The sequence below is a fragment of the Haliotis rufescens genome, unplaced genomic scaffold (assembly GCF_023055435.1).
Source record: "Haliotis rufescens isolate VD_foot unplaced genomic scaffold, xgHalRufe1.0.p SCAF_6, whole genome shotgun sequence".
NCBI classification, from domain to species: domain Eukaryota; kingdom Metazoa; phylum Mollusca; class Gastropoda; order Lepetellida; family Haliotidae; genus Haliotis; species Haliotis rufescens.
Genome location: NW_025964334.1, coordinates 29,488,568 through 29,510,767, shown reverse-complemented (window position 1 = coordinate 29,510,767; position 22,200 = coordinate 29,488,568). Strand labels below are relative to the sequence as shown.

Below are 22,200 nucleotides of genomic sequence, written 5' to 3'. Positions count from 1 at the left end.
CCCATCAACGTGTGAGGGACTGCTGAGATGCCATTAGAGGCCTTTGACTCCAGGACCCCGCAGTCGAAGAATCAGTAAATAGTGACAATAGAATTGCCAGCTAAATGTACCTCAATTAGAAAACAACATTGATGCTGGTTTAGGTTTCACAACTAAAAGCCCTGATCTGATGGTCCACACAGATCCAATTAACAACTCCACTCAAGCGAATGGAGGGCCGAGACACGAGAAACTGATACACGTAGCAAGATAGACTTTTCATCTTTTGATATTAACTGTTAAACTTTGACAAGAACAGTTAATATTTAGTCTTCATGATTGCAAATAAATATCTTATTTGAGAAACAGAAAAGATAGAGAATAAAATTCAACCATTGTTGACAATAAAACAATACCTGTTTCTTTCATAAAACCTATTGATAGGTTTTCATACAACTAGTACACTCGAGGTCACTCGAATTTTAGTTAACATCGCTCTGCAGAAATAAACATTAGCTCTGGGATTATCATCATAAATTTAGGCTAATATATTGGTTTGATTTCTGATGAAAATGATAGTAATGAAAACAATAATTTGAGTTCACATTTCAAACCTTCAAGATGACAAATTCTATGATGAATTAGTGGTATTCCGCTACACATATTCAGTAAAAGACATCAAAAGTTGCCTTCCAAACAAGAAACAAACCATCTGGCTTGTCTTGAAATCAAATTTTGACTGAGGTACTTCAGTAAATGAAATTACTTGTTCAACTATGGGTTATTAAAAATGATCAAATATCATGGTGCATCAGGAATTCAGAAGAGAAGTAAGAGAACCTCATTTCCAGGGACACTTAATTGAAATGAGATATGATCATCAATTATCAGAACTCTTTCCCCAAGGAATTTCTAGACAATGTATCTCAAAGGAACGTGACCATGACTATAAGAAGCAAAATAATTCTTGCATCTGTTTTCTCTTCAAGTAAAATACAAAATGGTGTTGAGGACGTTTCCCATGAGGTCAAATCTTCAAAGTAGTTTCTAATCATGATGAAATACAATGATTTTAGTTGTAATTTCTCTTTTTTATGACCCTTTGGAATTTTTTATATTTCTTTGCATACAACCCTCTTTACAAAACAGTTTCTTGTGAATTAAGATTATATTTGGAACATTTCACTTCAGGGTGTTTACAAACTAGAATTTAGAATTTACAGTGTGAATTTTTTTTAACTGTGTCTAGAATTACAAAGAAGACTCAACAAGCAATTAATATAACAGTTTTAGCAGACTGTCTGGGAAAAACGACAAGAATTTGATTATGAACGTTCATGAAACTAAACAAGTGAACAGGAAGTCATGTGATGTGTTTTTTACAAAGGTCACACCTTATCCAATTACTGACTAATTCTCAAGCTATGATACACATTTCATTACGTGAGGCTTTTTTCTGTTGACAAAGGGAACAAAACAACACCTTCAAATTCTGGTGACAAAAAGTTTAAATGATTTAATAAAGACTCACCCACAAGGCTGTCGCAATGGAAAAATTAAGTTCTCATTTTTTACAAAACAGTCCCTTGTAATTCTCAGTGGAATGACACACGAGTGACAACTTTCATGGGAAAAGGTAATTTTCTAATTACAAAGCCTAGTCTACTGACGGGATCCTATTGGGGATAAACTATTGTTCGAGGCTGTGACACTTACACTTTTTTGTGTTGTCTTTCTGGAACAGCTATTTGTGTTTGAAGCAATAGAAAAGAATTATTGAGTTAAAGCAGAAAATCAAATAACCGGTTTTACCATCAAAACTGACAGACAAGTAGTCTCTGTAGATTCCTCGAAAAGACAATTAACGCTCCAGTAAATGCATTTGATTGAAAAAAGAGGAAAAAATCACATTCCATGTGCAAAATAATAAGAAGCGAACACATCCTTTGACACTACGAGATTAGGTCAGGTGACTCTACTGTCAGATCTGGTAAGGGAAACTAGAAGATCATCATGGGATATCAATGATTATGTGTCACGCTACAGTGTATACGGTAAACGAGGAAGTTCACAATATGCTAATTCTTACTTTGATGTTACCAGTTGGAATATCTTCCCAAACCACTTCATGCATATTCATCCCACTAATGCATGTCACAAATCAGCTTACCAACTTTGAACTTCTCAAATTTGATGTAAAATTATTCTATTTATCTTGACGAAACATCAAATTACCATTTATAGGCACTTTTATTTGTATTGCTTGCTAATATAGACTGCAGGGTGAGCTTGGGAATAATTGAAACAAAATGGAATTGAAAGCTAATACTACTGTCACAAGAAGATACGTTTTAACTAAAACAGTTGAACACTGTCTGTGAAACAATTTACAGAATGTTTAGAACTGTAGGGTACAGTTCAGTCCGGTTCACACTTATCTCCATTGTCATCATGTTGAAATTGTACTAGTCAACACTATTACGCTTTTATCGTTTAAAACTAAACAATACTGTTTAACTCTATTGAAATTCATCTACATTAATTGTAATTGTTTTGTAACCAATTCTGACCAATTTGATCAACAGATCATGAATTTCATACTCAGATTTTCTACCTGTCTACTTTTCCCTTCAGTTATTTGACCCAATATCAACAATAAATCACCCACTGGCTACAAATCTCAATACAGTTATATTTGATATGAACACACAATGCCATTTAGAAAGTGGTCAAATGTAACAAATGTTATATTTGGGATAACACTTTCTTAGTAAAGTTCAGATTCTTGTACTATTTTGGTGTTGAGTCCCTATACTTTACCAAGAAAGTGTTATCCCAAATATAACAATTATATTTGATATTTCTCTGAAAAAAATTGAGATTCATTCATAATGCCCAAACATACATCACATGCTACTCCAACATGATATTGTGGTGAACAGACCTCTTCTCGAGTTACTTATTACACAAGTCAAATGTCATTCAAACTTCCATCAGCACAAGCACAGGACAGGAGAGTGTGACTTAAAGGGGAGCTATGTTTAGACAAACTGACAGCCCCAGTCGATTAACCCATTCAAACACTCTTTCTTTTCCTGCAAATTTAAAATTTTACATACCAATCTAGCAGTTCATGACTGCAGAGACCATAACATATTTGATAGTCTCTGATGACTGTGATATGTAGAGATATTGTGTCTGTCACACAAAGGCCATGGATTAAATCGTCTGGACCTTCATTGAAACTGGAATTGGCCAATAGGCCCTTGGACAATGTCCCCTTTAAACTCACCTCATGTGACTGGAGTGTCCTACAATGGGGCATAGCACTGTGATTTCTGACACAGAGAACATCTGTACATTAGGTATTATAAGGGCATTATGACATAGGATGATATGGGTGTGGCTGGTGTACAAGTGTGTGGTATCTACTGGCCTGATGGTTTGGGCTAGCGAGTTAACAAAGGCTTCACCTGCTGGTGACAGTCGGTAATGGATTTGACTTTGGGAGCAGGGAAAACATTGTATTTAGATATATATGTGAATGCGTGTTTGCACGTGATGCGGATATGAGATGTGACATGTGTGATGCTACATGTGATCTGTGCAAGGTGCAGAGAGGATATGTAACATGTGTGCACATGTATACACTTACAGATCAGGTTTATTAATAGTTGAGTCTGTTTAGCTACCGAGTAATATCCTAAAGAAAAAAAAAAAGGTAGAGAAAAAATATATAGTGAGTGAAAATGATAATGAAAGAAAAAAGGAGAAATAGCAATATATTGAAATGAAAACAAAAAAGGAGAGAGACGCCTAAATAAGAAAGAAAAAGATGTGGTAAAGGAGAAAGACATTTGAATTACAAGTAGGAAGATGTAGAAAAGGAGAAAGACAACTAAATAAGAAAGAGAAAGATCTAGCAAAGGAGAAAGAGATCTAAATTACAAATAGGAAGATGTGGAAAAGGAGAAAGACATCTAAATTACAAATAGGAAGATGTGGAAAAGGAGAAAGACATCTAAATTACAAATAGGAAGATGTGGAAAAGGAGAAAGACATCTAAATTACAAATAGGAAGATGTGGAAAAGGAGAAAGACATCTAAATTACAAATAGGAAGATGTGGAAAAGGAGAAAGACATCTAAATTACAAATAGGAAGATGTAGAAAAAGAGAACAACAGAAAGGATCTGAAGAAAGAATATAACAGGAGTAACAGACATAAAGAAGGAAAAGAGAAAAAAGAAAAAATTAATTATGAGGTTGATGATCCAATGCTAATGAAAATAATTCTGCTTGCTTCAAACACTGACCAACCTTTCCACAATCCAGCTTAAGGCTTAATGAGATGATAATCATACTACACCAAGCAATAACATCTCAACAAATGCATACCTTATTTTCAACGATCAAGTAAGACCTTGCAGCAGTGTCTGTCCAAGAGACATCTTCCAGAATTGTTATCACTATGCATCAATAGACCTCATTTGTGCTAATTTAATCACTAATTATGCATATTGACCATGTGACAACTTAGATTACCAAAATGCAGGGAGATACACAGTAATTATCTCCCTTGGGTGTCTGCATGCGGCAACATTTAGGTAGCGAGGCATTGTGGGATCCATCTTGCATGGGCCGATTGTGAGGCAGGGAATATCGTAACGGTATCTGACACAACTTCACAAAAACCTGCATGCGATTGTGACAGTGACGATTCCCGATCTCCATTCCACGAACATCCAACTAGAAGCCGAAAATGGAGTCTTCTGTTGAAGCTGAGTGCTTCTAATCAGGATTTTTCATTTGATGAGGCAGAAGTTAATCAAGGCTTGAGTCTCCGTCAGCTAGTATTAGCTCAGAAACCCATCTACGGCTTGCCTGCCCCGAGTTTTTACCCATTTGGCTAAACAAGACTCGCAAGGGTTCGATGACTCTATTTCCATTAGCGTTGGCAAGTACGTCATATGTCTACCAGTCTCCTTCAGAGGCACACTATCACCCTGACGATGACACCTTGTTTGTTTAGAAATTTACCAAATATTAGCAACATGGAAACTGTCACATTTATCTGTTTTGTCTCCTCAAAATAAATGGAATACCTCATGCCACAAATAAATGACACACGAACATGATCTAATCTACAAATAAATGATATCCTGATTTCTATCTGCAGAAGTAAACAATAGGTTATATTTGTATATGAGATATTCCATTCTGCTACTTTTTACACTGAACCTAAACACTTTATTTTATTAAGGTAGATTTTTTAAGGTAAGTGTTACAATTTAAAGGGGTTCTATTTATATCTAGGGATCTGCTAAATTTGTTACTATTAACACTGGGGTTACGACATGTACCGCTCGATTTTCATGCTTAATTTCAACCACTGTTAATGAAGAGGTCTCTGATACCCTTAACTAACCAAATCACATTTTCTTAAAAATATAAGTTCTGGCAGATCCAGAATCCTGGATACCCATGCAACAGAATGTGTATTTTGTGTCATAATTGATACATCCTGCAATTTCCATCTCATGGAGCCTATTCTAAACATCATTAATTATCAGTGTTTGACACAATGACCACCCTCTGACTCTCCCAGCATGGAGAATACTTGTCAGTCCCACAACAATTCTACAAAATTTACGAAAGTGGCATCGAGAACAATGGGAAAACGACAATCTTATTAAGCGAGAATGCTAACGTCACTTATCCATGTCTGGCTTAATCCTGCCCTTATCCTGGCTCCTGGCTTAATACAAATTAGGCCTACGAATGACACTTTGAATTTGGTCTTCACTCCATCATGGCCTAAGCTAGCGTTAAGGGAAAATATTAAGTAGATTGCATCAAAGTCCCTTTTTTTGAGCTACAGGCAACATCCAAAGATTTCACATTTCATTATCTTTAAGCTGTTCTTGTATTGCGCAGAGAAAATACCCTAGCTTCAGTTTTTGTTCTGCATCAGCTAATAGTGCTGCAGGATAAGAGGAGTCTTCTGTTCCTACATGATGAATCGCTGATACATTTGTGTATTTGTGAGTGACAGCATACGAAAACTAATAATACTGGAAATATTTAACCTCAAAATTGTATCTGTTGACCTGTTTAATTCTCTTATTGATAGCGTGGGATAATTTTATTAATCAATTATTGTGAAGAATTATGAGAGAGGGGATGGGAGAGTGTGTGATATTTCCGTCATGACAGTAACCTCTCAGAAATGATGTACAATCTGGAATAGAAAAACTGGTGACTGCTTAAGAGTCTCAGGAATAAATACCCACGAGTGCAGTTGGTACATCCAGAACTGTTGTCATCTGTGATTTCCAATACTCAGCAGCCATTTTGACCATCTGATTCACACATATCAATCTCCTTTCAAGCCTGATAGGATCATTGCTACCATTGAATCCATACAAAATATGAAACACACAAGAATCCTACAGGACATCCTTGACTTCCAATACTCGGCAGCCATTTTGACCATCTGATTCACACATATCAATCTCATTTCAAGCCTGACAGGATCATTGCTACCATTGAATCCACACAAAATATGAAACACACAAGAATCATACAGGACATCCTTGACTTCCAATACTCGGCAGCAATTTTGACCATCTGTTTCACACATATCTATCTCCTTTAAGCCTGACACGACCAATTCTACCATTGAATGAAACATGAGAGGAATATGGAAACACAAGACTCCTACAGACTTATGTTATAAATCGGGTCTGGAAAATTTACAATACATTCATGCAACATAATATAGTGTGTTAACATGATACACAGTGTTATAAAAATATGTTTTCTATTTTCATGTCCAAAGATCATCAGAATTGCATCAGTTTTGTTTTTTATCTAACATGCAGTTTCCCAGAATTGCATCACAAGAACACCTGCCAAACAGTCAGCCATATGTGCGCTGGTGATCTTAACATGTTTCATCTGTACAAATGCGGACATGCGATAAAGACTGATCTGAAAACTGCTCTGAAGTGGAAAAGGCTTGGAGTTTTTTTATTTCCAAATGTGCTATTGAATAAATCACATTACATGTCACATCATTGCTGAAAAACCCTGATAAATATCATGTCATGAGATGCAGAAACATTGCATCTCTAGCCATACAGGTTGATACGAGCTAGACAATACTGTGCACAATCATGTCAGGGAGACATAAATACATCCGATATCAAGAATACTTGCATGGAAACAGTCAAGATCTGAGTTATATTTCTACATATGATATCTATATAGAAGTACACCAATAGTTGCACATGTATCGGGTGATATAGGATCATATAACCCACAACCGATGTACAAAGGCATAGCTACAGAACCATTGTAACATATAACATTGATATCAATCTCATATAAAATCATCAGACATATCTGTTTCCAATGGACATTTTATTTAAAGTACTTAAATCCTTCAACAGCAAACATGTTTGAAGTAAATAATCCATAATATTATTGTTCAAATAACAATCATAGGACCAAGGTTTTTTTACATTGGTAATAATAGGTCTAGCTTTCACAAAAACAACACTTTTCCGTGAAATTATCATGAAAAATATTGTACAAAGAGGTCTTGACCACAAATGAAAATGAAACTATTTTGCACGATGAATATGGAAACAATATAGGCAAGAAGAAGTATTACATTAAAGCGTACTGTTAATACAACGACCACGTTCAACGATATTATCTCACCTCTCGCACAGCTAGATCGGCAATGATTGGCTCCACATATATATTTCACCATGCAATACGAGGCGATATTCTACATGCTCTCAACACAGTCATTATTAATAGGATTAGATTAAAGGCTGGGCTCTCGACATCATGTAATTCCCTCTTACCTGACCGCAATGAACACAAACGACTCACAACAAAGAGAATGGCATCTAACAACGTAACTCTGTCTCCAAAACCAGCAAGAACACCAGACCACTTCTGAACCGATTCCCCAACAATCTCCCCATGATTCCTATTGAGAGACGGCCAATACGACATCCAAATTTTCAATTTGTCCTTTACCAAAGCCGAGATAATGAAATTGCCATTTTCCTTGTAATGGAACATGGACCCTGGTCAATATTTGCCAAGTCGTTTGCAACTAATTAGGAGGAAATTAAAATCAGGAGAACTGTATGGAAATATAGTTTATCACAGAAGCCTACCATTTACCCCTGGCCCATTGGTAGGAACAAATTGAAACAATAAATTACCCACGTGCCCTGAGGTGGCAGTCTGAATCACAATTCAATACTATATTGCTACAAAATTGCTAATAGGGCACCATCCCTTAGAGTGATTGACTGGCTGCAAAAAGTCCAACTTTGGCTGTATCTTCTGATTGCAACAATGCTAATTTCTGGATTCACTTAATTATTTAAACAGTAATCATCCCCTTAGCTGATTGGGGTACCTCTCCAATTAAGAACTTCTTCAAGGGGGCTGTTGTGGAGCTCAATTAGTTCCACAATCTGTAGGGTAGGTCACCTAGATTGAAATCTTTAAATGAGTTTCCATGGTGATTTATCACGGATTTCATCATGACTAATGAATTTAGGGGTGTAAATTGTTTATATGCTAATTTTCTTTCTTTTTCTTTGACATTACTCAAATTATAATTTCTTAAAAGTGACTGTTCCCATCCTCGTGAATCCTGTACAGGTCTGTTCTGAAGTAGGATAGAAAACATCAGATCTGTGCTGTTATTTTCAGATCAGAGTGAGTTGGTTGGGTTCAATGACATTTTGTCAAGTACTTGTGTACAGTACTACATGTCAGCTTTACCTTTCAAAGACGTGTGCCAATTTTCAAAATCCAAATGCATGGTACAGTGCTTACATTCTGGAGAAGTTACAATTTGACCAATTAATTAGCAGATCCTGCTATGCCTAAGGTTAGTAACTCTGTACAATGATTTGCTGCACCATAGATGACTGGTCCATTGTACCCCACCTCTGATATCAAAGATGAGATATAGAAAGTTTCAGAAAAGGAATCTCACAAAACCCTGAGTGAGTGAGTGAGTGAGTGAGTGAGTGAGTGAGTGAGTGAGTGAGTGAGTGAGTGAGTGAGTGAGTGAGTGAGTGAGTGAGTGAGCAAAAAACATCTTAAGGTCAACCTGCATTCATCACCAATGCAGCAACATACAGAAGTGGACATCAGGAAAGGGTTTCATTGATCCAAGAATTAAACCAAGGCATTCCACATACGGAATGAAGGGAGGGATGCTAATTGGGATTGTTCAATAGCCAATATATTAGCTAATCTCGACGTGGGCACTTATTAGGTCGAATACGGTATATGATGACATGTCAGGTTGATGTGAGATGAAAGCCTAATAATTGCTCAATAGTGTCATGTTCCCCTGTGACTGAGATGTGTAAGAGTTACCCGCCCTTGATTTTGGCATGCATGTTCTGCGGGCAGGATGGTAAAGTGAATCGTGTTGCCCAGCCTGTTTGTTGTATAAGGGTTAAGCAAACATTGCCTGAATACAACGTTACAATTTATCAAATCAAGATATGTTTTATCACAGCAGAATAACAGTGCTCTCAATGAATGATCTGCAGCAAAGAACGTGAGTTAGTATTGTTTCCTGTTGTACCCTGGTGGCCTGTAAATAATCTAGTAGCCAGCGATTGATGGCATGAAGTGGGTCCAACTCATCTGAGAACTATATCTCACTCATATCTGACTTAGTGTGTGCACTAAATATGGCCAAAAAACAAAACAAATGCAGGTCTTACAACATTAGTGAAACCCACATGCACTGTATGATTGTTGGTTGGTTGGTTGATTGGTTGGTTGGTTGGTTTGTTGTTTAACGCCGCACTCAGCAATATTACAGCTGTATGACGGTGGTCTGTAAATAATCGAGTCTTGACCAGACAATCCAGTGATTAATATCATGAGCATCAATCCTCTCAATTGGGATCAATGGCATGCATCAACCAAGTCAGCGAGCCTGACCATCCGATCCCGTTAGTCGCCTCTTACAACAAGCATAGTAGCCTTTTACAGCAAGCATGGGTTGTGGAAGACCTATTCTACCCTGAATCTGCATGGGTCTGGACTGTATGGAGCTGACAAACCAAGAGTATTATTACCAGGGCAAATTTTGGATTCTGACCCTAGATCATAAGATTCTAGCACAACTAAGGGACTTAACTCTGCATGGCAAATGTGTTGCCTGTGCCCTGTGACTTTATCCACTTCATGTCAAGGGAAATAGGCTTTGGATATATCACTGATAGTCATGTGACCAAGGACAGTCCCATGTTGACATGTGCCCATATGCCCAGATAGTGCTATGCAGTTCACACAATGTAACTTGCCTTGGCTGACTACAGATGGCAGTCTGATGATTGGATGAACTTAGGAGATTATCTCCCTACAAAAGATCTTTGGCATCCCTCCCAACTAAACCCTGCTTCCATTCTACCAACACCCTGGCCGCAAATTAAATCACATACCATGATAAAAGCCATTACAAGCATACAGCACTGCTTCCCTGTGTGTGTTATTAAACAGTGCAATCTAGCAAATTGACTCTGTTTTACAATAGGGTTAATTGATTCTGAGATCCATTTACAAAATATCATAACACAATTTGTCAGCTGATAGCTTTCATTAGAAGCTTATTGATATAATCCTGATAGCAGGGGGTGAAACTGCTGTACTTGTCACTCTGCTTCAAACTCCAGAGGAAAAACGCTAATTGATTTTTTTTTCTTTCAAATTACTTTTTTGGTATTCTTTGAGGATGCGCTTTAATGAATAATTTGAGACATGGGTCTACCCCACTGAAAACCTACAATTATATGTGCTCTAGTGTTATCTTTATCCGACCTGTGCAGTATGAATGATGCCTGGTATATTCCAGCATGTTCATCTCCAATTCGTGCCTAACAGCAATGGCAGTATCAGCACCTATCCTGACCTCACCAACAACCACCAAGATGTAATCGGGGTCATATTGAGAGTCCTGTATCTGCTTCAAGACATTACTACAGATGCAATTTTTGTAACCAGTCACCATCAAAAGTATTATTACATATAAAAAAAATAATTCTACTAAATACTATGAACAATAATCTTTCAAAATTTGTATTTATAAAATATGTCATAACACTTGAAATTAAAATATATACCAAATGGATTTTTCTTGGTCAAACTATATTTTTCGAGAAAATCAAAGACTTCAAAAGCTCGAAGATCAAGATATTTCTTCCTATTCACAGTAAAATGGTTTGAGGCGCTATAGTTTGAATTTGATCTCCGACTTCATTACTTTGACTTCATCCAGGGGTTGAATGATTTATGGTATCTACTGTGTACAGTATCTGTGCAACATCATTATTTCAAAACTACTTTATTGTTTTTACCAAACATTCCCTTATATTCTTTCTTCAAGTCGTTCTGTCACTCAAGAGAAAATACAATATACATTATTTGTTGTATGGAGAATGTGACTGCCCAGAGTCTCTTGTCTTAAATGTTATTAGTCATTTCTTCAGTATGCAGATAAAGCCACCTTTTCAATAAGAAATGTAGTAACTTAATGCAATAAGTAGACAACCAAGCAAAAACAGAGTGAGTGAGTAAGTGAGTGATTTGTGTGTATGTGTGTGAGTGAGATTGTGGGTGGTTTGAGTGAGTGAGATTGTGGGTGATCTGAGTGAGATTGTGGGTGATCTGAGTGAGATTGTGGGTGGTTTGAGTGAGTGAGATTGTGGGTGATCTGAGTGAGATTGTTGGTGGTTTGAGTGAGTGAGATTGTGGGTGGTGTGAATGAGTGAGATTGTTGGTGATCTGAGTGAGTGAGATTGTGGGTGGTTTGAGTGAGTGAGATTGTGGGTGATCTGAGTGAGTGAGATTGTGGGTGGTTTGAGTGAGTGAGATTGTGGGTGATCTGAGTGAGTGAGATTGTGGGTGGTTTGAGTGAGTGAGATTGTGGGTGATCTGAGTGAGATTGTTGGTGGTTTGAGTGAGTGAGATTGTGGGTGGTTTGAGTGAGTGAGATTGTGGGTGATCTGAGTGAGATTGTTGGTGGTTTGAGTGAGTGAGATTGTGGGTGGTTTGAGTGAGTGAGATTGTGGGTGATCTGAGTGAGTGAGATTGTGGGTGGTTTGAGTGAGTGAGATTGTGGGTGGTTTGAGTGAGTGAGATTGTGGGTGGTTTGAGTGAATGAGATTGTGGGTGGTTTGAGTGAGTGAGATTGTGGGTGGTTTGAGTGAGTGAGATTGTGGGTGGTTTAAGTGAGTGAGATTGTGGGTGGTTTGAGTGAGTGAGATTGTGGGTGGTTTGAGTGAGTGAGATTGTGGGTGATCTGAGTGAGTGAGATTGTGGGTGGTTTGAGTGAGTGAAATTGTGGGTGGTTTGAATGAGTGAGATTGTGGGTGGTTTGAGTGAGTGAGATTGTGGGTGATCTGAGTGAGTGAGATTGTGAGTGGTCTGAGTGAATGATATTGTGGGTGGTTTGAATGAGTGAGATTGTGGGTGGTTTGAGTGAGTGAGTGAGTGAGATTGTGGGTGGTTTGAGTGAGTGAGTGAGTGAGATTGTGGGTGGTTTGAATGAGTGAGATTGTGGGTGGTTTGAGTGAGTGAGTGAGATTGTGGGTGGTTTGAGTGAGTGAGTGAGATTGTGGGTGGTTTGGGTGAGTGAGTGAGTGAGATTGTGGGTGGTTTGAGTGAGTGAGATTGTTGGTGGTTTGAGTGAGTGAGTATGTGAGTGAGATTGTGGGTGGTTTGAGTGAATGAGAGATTGTGGGTGGTTTGAGTGAGTGAGTGAGTGAGTGAGATTGTGGGTGGTTTGAGTGAATGAGAGATTGTGGGTGATCTGAGTTTGAGTGAGTGAGATTGTGGGTGGTTTGAGTGAATGAGAGATTGTGGGTGATCTGAGTTTGAGTGAGTGAGTGAGTGAGTGAGATTGTGGGTATTCTGATGCAAACACATCAAGAACCATAACCTTGGATTTGAACACATGATGAGCACAATCCTACCACATAGAAACGTAACAGCAGGTTGAATATAGCGTTTTTTAAAGCTAACTTGCCACATTAACATCTTTGAATGCAGCTACTTTGAAGCTACTTTACCTTATGATTATTTCATAGAGCAGATGTATGACAGCCAAAGCCTCTACCTACAACTCGACTACTAGGATCCTTCCTTTCATATTTCAAATTAAATTTTAATCCTTCAAGAGAACCATCCACTTGAAAGCAAATCTCTTAAAATGTATTAAAGTTTAATGGTCACACATGTGCACTGGTTTCTTGGCGTACTGTTGTCCTACGTCTGGATCAACCAGCCCTCGATGGCGGGTCACATTTCCAGCAGTTCTGACAGACATGACCACATTTGATCCCAGTACTCTGTGATCCTGCTTCCCAACATTTGTCTCTTTACAAATGGATGACTGCACAATTTATGATAATCATTAAACTTTTACCATAAACTTTGAAGTTTTCACTCCTGGGAATGATTGGCCCGTTTCAACCATGATTTATACGGGAAGCTCTATACCAATATTGCTGTTAGACACAGGAGACTAGTGCCGACATTTTTTACACATTAATCATGGGTTTCTAGGTTTGTCACAATTGTAGATAATACTTTGACAAATTTTGATACATCCCTTTCAAACCAATTGATATGTGATATTGTCATTTATTTCGTATGTTATTAGAACATGGCATCGCTTATCTTATGATTAACTTTGTGCTAAGGCTGTTGTTCCATCCAGACAAGCTGGTGGTTAAGAGAATGAGCAGAGAGACACATTGTGGGGGTATACTGACACAGCGGGGAATGTTGGACTGCAATCACCAAAGGGTTACAGTGAACGACAATACAGCTCTATCATGTTGGCCTGTAAATATCCCAGACAGGACCAGACAAACTAGTGGTTGATTATCATCACCTTGATAATCTATTTCAGTCTGTTCCGACAGCAGGAATAGGGCACTGGGGATCTGCTCCGAAATAGCAATGGAGGAAGTACAGAAATTTCAACAGGTTAAAACTAATGATGATGATGATGATGATGATGATGATGATGATGATGATAGCTTTGAAAACACAGAGTACACTTAGGAACATAATCTTCATTTCAGAACACCATACATTTTGAGTGACATTCAAGTGACAGCTAATGTACACATATTTAACCCTGGTTAAGTTGACTTGTCAAGATTTTAACAGTTTTAAGTTTCTCTGACATATCTTTTACTTGTGTGACACAAAACCCTCCAGGCCTACAGCTTGATGTACAACATTTATAAATATCCTCAAGATGAGACTCATTGTTAAACCAGACCCGACACCCTGGAAGAGGGAGCAGTCAACATGTCATTCGTAATTCAAAGAAACAAACTTGGTACACGAAGTGACCCCACTTAAACCCCTTGTCAATAAACATTCAAAACTTCATGTTAACAACAGAAACAAAATACTTCATACAAAAAAGCGACATGTTTTTTCATTTGTCACCTCTCATTTGATACGGCAGTGACCGGCAGCAATGGCCGACAACATTGACCGACAGAACAATGAATAAACTGCACTCTATTTCACCGCTATCCACCTTTTTAGGAGAAAATTTGCAAATATTCTTTTGAGGGAATTAAGAAGGAGAAATGTGTGTTTTGTTACAAAGAATGCACTGAAACTGTTAAAACCACTCTCTACCGTTTGTCTTTCTTAGTCCATTTCCCATGTCAATTTTTTGACTCTGTCCATTAACTTGAGACTAAACTCCAAAGCTTTGATTATTGAGGTTTCAAACTGGACTTTTTAAAGAAGGCATAAATCCCAAACTAATTTTGAAATGTGTTTGGTTCCCTGGCCTCCCTGCTTGATAATAGAGACAGAAAAGCTTTTAGCTCGATTGATATAAAGTCTCAGGGCAGACAAAGCTTTTAAAATGAAAGCATGCGAACACTTTGTCATGTTCTGAGCATTGCTGGATACTGCCTAATGCTAAAGACCAAAATGGAGCACTGCTCTATGCAAATCTTCTGAAAGCCGGGTATTTCCATGCTCACATGTAAGCTCCGTCAAACAAAATGCAGTGTAGGACATGCCCATCTTGAGCAAGTCTGTTGATCTATGTTCAATGTCGATGCATACAAAGAGTCTTCCAGTGTACATTGGGGTTGATATCACCCAAGTCATTTTGGACAGGTATCACCAGGTCAAGATACACAATTTTTCAGAACTATATTTTCTTACCTCATATTTTAATGCACTTTTAATGAATGAGTATGGTTTTACATGGCTTTCAATAATATTCCAGCAACACCATGGTGAGGTGTACAAGAAAAGGCTTCACAAATTTTATCCATGTGGGAAATCGAACGTAGGCCTTTGGATTTATTAGTGAACGCATTAACCACTAGGGTACCCTACTACACTTACGAGTGAGTGAGTGAGTGAATATGGTTTTACAACTATAATCCAGCAACATCATGATGAGAGACACAAGAAAAGGCCTCACTTATTTTACCCATGACGGTGTCATCAGCGAATGCTCTACAAAGATCCAACAAACATCCTAACATAATTTTGAGTGAATACAAATTCATGACAAAACTGCATAATGGACTTATCATGATGAAATGTTGATCTGTACCTGTTTGTAAACACCAGTAAGGGCAGGTAACTCTAATAAAACCATCCGCTACCAGAGTGAGCAGAAAAAGGAAAATATGCATAAAACACATTCAAGTGCATTCAATATTTTTCTTTAATATACTATGGCTTGGCGAGTTATTATATTTGTGTTTTATTGGCGAAACTGCCCTAAATAATGCAATCATATAAAAAAGAGGCAAAAGAAAAGGTGGTACAGTGTTCCCTCACTATTGCGCCCTTCAATATAACACTAACTCGGGTGTGGAGTGCAGTAAAGCATGGCTCCCAAAATTTACCGGTACTTACATTATTAATACACTCACCCCACCTCACTTTTCCCCACCCCACCTTTCCTAACCTCACCTCTTTTTCCTCACCCTGGTCTATGTACAACTGACAGTATGTTTATTTCAAAGCCTGTGTTACTCAAACTATTGGTTTACTTCGTATGTCTACACTTTATTGCAGGACAATTTATTCTATATTCTATTTTCTCAAACTGTGTTTATGTAGATGTATGTGTCCAAACACAGACACCAATACATCACAAGTCACTGATCAGTGCATAATGCAACAATAAAATCTAGGATTTTATGCCCAAATGATTTCACTCCGATTTCAGTTATCATAATGTTTTCACGGTTTATCAGTGTACAATGAAGCTGACGACACTGACACTTTTGGCCTGATTTTCTAATGCAACACATTTCACAGGTCAAGCCAAGTGCATAGCAACCACATTTCACAGGTCAAGCCAAGTGCATAGTAACACATTTCACATGTCAAGCCAAGTGCATAGTAACACATTTCACATGTCAAGCCAAGTGCATAGTAACAGATTTCACAGGTCAAGCCAAGTGCATAGGCACACATTTCACATGTCAAGCCAAGTGCATAGGAACACATTTCACAGGTCAAGCCAAGTGGATATTTCTTTCAATGAAGCATATCAATAGAAGTGGAACACTTTTTCCAATACTTTAATAACCAAGATTTCTTAATTGATTTTTCATTGAAAAGATTGAAAACATGTTCTCACACTTACTTTTGCCTTCTACTAAAACTATTAAAAGGGAAATTAGAAAAAGACTTAGAAGAATCTGGAACATGGCAAGAGTTTAGGATTTTAAGCAGCATTTAGTTATATTGTAGTATTATACAAGGGGGACACCGCTGTGGGTCATGAAACCCTGCCGTGTGTGTCCCGTGAACCTATTAAACACCAGTCTACACCATAAACAAATGTAGAAATCCAATAAAGTTTGGGTCAATCATTAACCTCATTAACATGGCATGAGACAGCACACAGCAGAACTATAAATGTGTTCCGGCATCACCCCAACTAAATAAATCTATCACAAAACCCAAACACCCAAAACAGAGAAGATCTGACATTCTACTCAACAACTTGATGTTCCATTTTCATCCCCTAAAATCATAAGTATCTGTCAAACAAAACCCATTCTCATCCCCCTCTTTGCCCTCCTATCACTCCCCTCACTGTACCCCAGTCTCTCCTATTACTCCTGCCACTGTAGCCCAGCTTTCACTATCACTCCCCTACTGTCTCCCTTCTGTCACTAACACCCTACTGCCACTGCCCCTCCTGCTATCACCCGTGCTATCAGCCCCCACCAATGGCCCCATCCCCTATCACTGCCCCCCTGCTATCACCCCTCATACTATCACTCCCCCCACCAATGGCCCCATCCCCTATCACTGACCCAACTGTCTCTCTTGTCTCTAACCACAACCCCTTCCACCTCTGCCCCACTGCTATCACTCTCCTATACTATCACTCCATACTATCCCTCCCCCCACTTCCCCTTCTTGCTCTACCCCCACTGTCCCCCCCCCCCCCCCCCCCCGATAGCACTACCCCTCGCTGTCCCCTTTCTAGCACTAACCTCACTGTCCCCCTTATAACAGTAACCCCTCCTTATCCTAGCCCCCTACAATCACCGAGCCCCACTGTCCCCCTTCTAACACTAACCTCACTGTCCCCCTTATAACAGTAACCCCTCCTTATCCTAGCCCCCTACAATCACCGAGCCCCGCTGTCCCCCTTCTAACACTAACCTCACTGTCCCCCTTATAACAGTAACCCCTCCTTATCCTAGCCCCCTACAATCACCGAGCCCCACTGTCCCCCTTCTAACACTAACCTCACTGTCCCCCTTATAACAGTAACCCCTCCTTATCCTAGCCCCCTACAATCACCGAGCCCCGCTGTCCCCCTTCTAAAACTAACCTCACTGTCCCCCTTATAACAGCAACCCCTCCTTATCCTAGCCCCCTACTATCACCGAGCCCCGCTGTCCCCCTTCTAACAGTAACCCCTACTTATCCTAGCCCCCTACTATCACCGAGCCCCTCTGTCCCCCTTCTAACAGTAACCCCTACTTATCCTAGCCCCCTACTATCACCGAGCCCCTCTGTCCCCCAGCCCCTACTATTATTAACCCCTACTTACACTAGCCCCCTACCATCACTAGCCCCTATCATTCCCCACCACCCTCCCCGAGCCAGCTGTTTCCCCACACAACATCTCCCTCCCCTCCACCTACCTGCACAACTATCACATCCAAGTGCCGTTGTCCGCAGCCATGAGACCAAGGTCTGTCAAGATCTCGATCCCTTATTTCAAGCAGATCAGAACCTCTATTTGTGTGGATTTCAATGTGTCGTAGTTTGCCGCTTGGACTAACTGAATCTTACGTAGCTCCGTGTAACTGCCTCTTCCTGTCTATCTCAAGCCTCTAATTCTCGCTTGCCGACAGGAACCATTTGGCTCCCTCTATGTTGATCATGCCCACCCATCCAAATGAACCTTTCTTCTTCTCTGCCTTTGTAATTACATGTACAAACCCCCTCCGCATTCTATAGATGAAATCAGTGCAATTTACTCGAGAATCGAGTTTGTGCTTTATGTGAAAACACAAGGCTTTACGCGGCGACATGTTTTAATTTATTTCATCGAGGTCCATTACCCGAGACATGGACATTTTGTTGACAGTCCATAATTTGATGGTCTCGTCTACAAGTGATTCCGCGGCAAGAATCCATAAGGCCGACGACTTTAATCTCCCTTCATTTTCAAAGTGATTCCACATTACTCCTTGTCAAACGAGGGAGTTTAATTATAATAATCAATCTAGCGAAAAGTAATGAAATTACATTAATCGTTGGCTCTCGCCATGGGCCTGAGTAATCAAGACATGAAATGCTGAAAAAAATTAGAGGAAATTAAATCTATGTGGCTATTTCCTCATTCACCCAAATTGCACTGTGTCTGTCTTTTTATCAAGCGTGCACAGTCCTCTAAGCGTTCGCTGGGCTATTTCGGACTCTAATGAAAAATGGTGTTTCAATCTGCAAAGTGATATCGTGTAGTCCATTGCAATGGGAAGCATAATACTTTACTTATTTTTGTAGGATTAGGTCACTGATGACTTCATTATAGAGGCTTATTAAAAGAAAATCTGTCTGGGAATTAATACGTTTGCCAGTCTTTACTTTATCTGTTTTCATTGATCTTCAATAAACGAAATTGAAATGACAGAACTCGCCTAACAAGAAACTCCGTTTATTGGATTTTTTAACCCCTGGCTGAAACAGAACGGGGCCAAGACAGCCTCATCATTAAAAGGGCTGATGTGAATATGTTCCTTTTATTTCAACAGTCAATAAGAAAAATGTGATTCCCATCAGCAAATGGGATAAAGGCCCTTGTTTTCATTACGAAGGTTTCGACCGGGGCCTAATCCTCGTACTGACCTGGGCGAATGGTGGAAAAGTATTGGGCGTTTGAAAATAATTATATTCCAACCTCCCGTCATCCCATCAAAATTAACGACCAGTGAATAATTATTGAAACATTTTATCATCAGCAAGCCAATAGAGTTTAAATCTACTTTATGATATCAAACTTTTCCATAAACTTGTCGTTCAGAATTTGGAAGGTTAAAAATACAATTTTAAGAGTAATACTAGATGTCCCTTAATTCTCAATACTTTCATGTTTTTATACAATGCCAGAAAAAGCAATGAACAACAACATGGATTAAGCAAAGTAGGTACTCAAGTAACTTCTGAAAAGAAAAAAAGGTTACAAAAACCTCAACATTTTCTAATAATACCCTTTGGCATTGCCCTGACAAGACCTGTGGATGTTTCGGCCAAACAATTCTTGTCATATTCTTCAAGTTGTTCAAGGTTAATTAAATCATTCTGACATAGAAGTAGTAAAAAAAGTTGTTTACATTTTATCTGAAAATCGCGATCTGCATTATGTTACATGAGTGGTGCTAGCACAGATCTCATTAACATGTATGCCATGCTGAAACGGTTTTAGACTCTATCACCTCATTTTGTTTATTCTCCTCATAGCACCTCGTGCAAACCTTGACTTAAGTTCAAGGAAACCTATTTATTTAAAACTAAATATTTTTAGAAAAACCTGATTTGAATGTAACTGCCTATCAACAAAATATGGGCGTGCCATTTATGTATTGACAGACGGAATTGAGATAAAATCTAAATGCTTAAAACTGAAAGTTAATTTTTGATATTTTATGCTTCAGATTTAATTTTTCAGGAATATAAAACATTAAGATTGCTGTACAGTGGCTACTTGTGACACTAATATCAAGTAAACAGCTTATTTATTTATTTATTTATTTATTTACTTATTTATTTATTATGTGTTCAAGCTTAAAAAGCTTAAAAAGATACTTTTTCTTTATTTGTATTTCTTTTAAAACATTTTAGTTTTTTTTGTATCTGACTGATGCACTGTTGATTGATGAAAATTGAACAACTAAAAAAGGCAGATTTTGAGAAATATATAACTTTGAATCAAGTTTACAAACTGTTGGATCAAGAAAATTCAAATTACATAAACTGTATTATTTTTCAAACCTCATCAAGCAGTAGATTATGAAAGTGAAAATGTCCAATTCGGAGTCTTTGAGGGGGTAAAGTAACAATATGGCAAAACTAATAATTTTACTATTTCTGAAAAGATACAAATTATATGTCTCCTGGTTATTAAAACAATTAAACCTCCCAGTAAATAATAATCCTCCGAACTGATTTACAAGCAGTGCTGTCATATAACGTTATGACAACCTGTTGTCATACAATTCACACATCTGTCAAAAACTGCCATTACCATGTTCACGTAACTTAATTCCTCTCCAACCTCCAATTGGCATCATATGGCCTAACTCTGTCACAGCTGGTCACGCGACACGTCATGCACATCACATGGCACTCATCCACGTCACGATCACAGAACCATTCACAATATGCTAATGGATAAAAGTTGGTAAAGCGATTGTTCATCAGATACATCCGAAATCTGAAAGAATTTGTATTAATTGCATTAATATATTCTCGCTGCACTCAAGATCATTCTGATAGTCATATTTGCGACGGAAAAAAAGATGGCTGTCAATTGTTTTGGATTGTCATGCGTCCGGGATGTGGTGACATCTGTCAAAGACACTTATTGTTATTCATTGGCTATTCATGAAATTATTGTCATTTCTCCCATGGAAAGACCATTCAGATGTGAACACTAATCTTTTCATAGTAATTTTAGCAGTGGAAATGGAAATAAAAATAACCTCTTCTACCATGAAAGTGATGGACTATCCAGTAGCATTGCCTTCAAACGTCAAGCACCTTCACTCACAGTGAGTTACAGTCTATACTGGAATGAGGAATTCCTATCAAGGACTACATGATTTGAAAATGATTAATTTCTCAGCCCAAACTGTGGAATTTTATGTTTCTAAAACATCTGTCAAATACTTCGACACTTTTGATGGGGATATTTTTATTTTTCCATAACTGATTCTCATTATATACTACTCAAAAAAAAGTTGAGGACTACCCGTTAATAGTAATGTGAAAGATTTTGGTGATCCATAACTTCTTTTGAGCAGTATATGTCAAGTGTATATCTATATACAATGACTTATCAAAAGTTGGGTAGTACATAAAAGAATTTGGAATCAGTAATGTCAACTCTACATGGTGAAAAACATCAACCACATTCAAAGGCATGTTCAATTTCTATAAATGATATAAAACATAGGACCGAGCCTACATGAACATTTTGCAACCTTTGATGCCATTTTTGTAATTTCATTACCTGTCATTTTCATTCTATCTGAATTTTTGTTGTCATTTTTTTACAAAACCAGTTACAAATTTACAAAGCGAGGGTTTGGTGTTAGGGAGCTTTGAGAATTATTTCAGTAATATCACAGTTGGGGACACAAGGAAAAAGCTTCACACATTGTACCCATGTGGGACACTGAGCCAGAGCATTTGGCATGATGAATGAACGCTTTAACCACTAGGCTACCCCAGCGCCCAGAAATGTACATAGAAGAGTAATGGCACACATGGGGGAATGAGTGAATGATGTTTTCAACACTATCAAAGCAATGTTAGTGAGAGTTTTACACCTCTTGGGGGTGGGGGGTTGGTGGGGTGGGGTGAGAATTACCAGCCAATGCTTTAACCACTGGGCTATCCAACC

The 22,200-nt window shown here is 38.3% G+C and overlaps 1 protein-coding gene across 9 annotated transcripts in view; it reads right to left on the bottom strand.

Annotated features, from left to right (window-relative positions):
- Positions 1-22,200, bottom strand: part of LOC124141045 (LIM domain only protein 3-like) — a 177,802-nt gene that overhangs the window by 32,844 nt on the left and 122,758 nt on the right. Inside the window, exon 1 of one of the 9 annotated variants that reach the window (XM_046508922.2) lies at positions 18,215-18,457. The exons of 6 other annotated variants lie outside the window; for them this stretch is intronic. Coding sequence is in view for 1 of the 3 variants with exons in the window: in XM_046508915.2 (XP_046364871.1) it covers positions 7,707-7,758 (52 nt within the window). In the remaining 2 variants the exon portion in view is untranslated. Of the gene's footprint in view, positions 1-3,271; positions 3,316-7,706; positions 7,774-18,214; positions 18,458-22,200 lie in introns of those variants that run through there. 2 more of the 9 variants (XM_046508915.2, XM_046508921.2) reach the window with 2 other exon arrangements.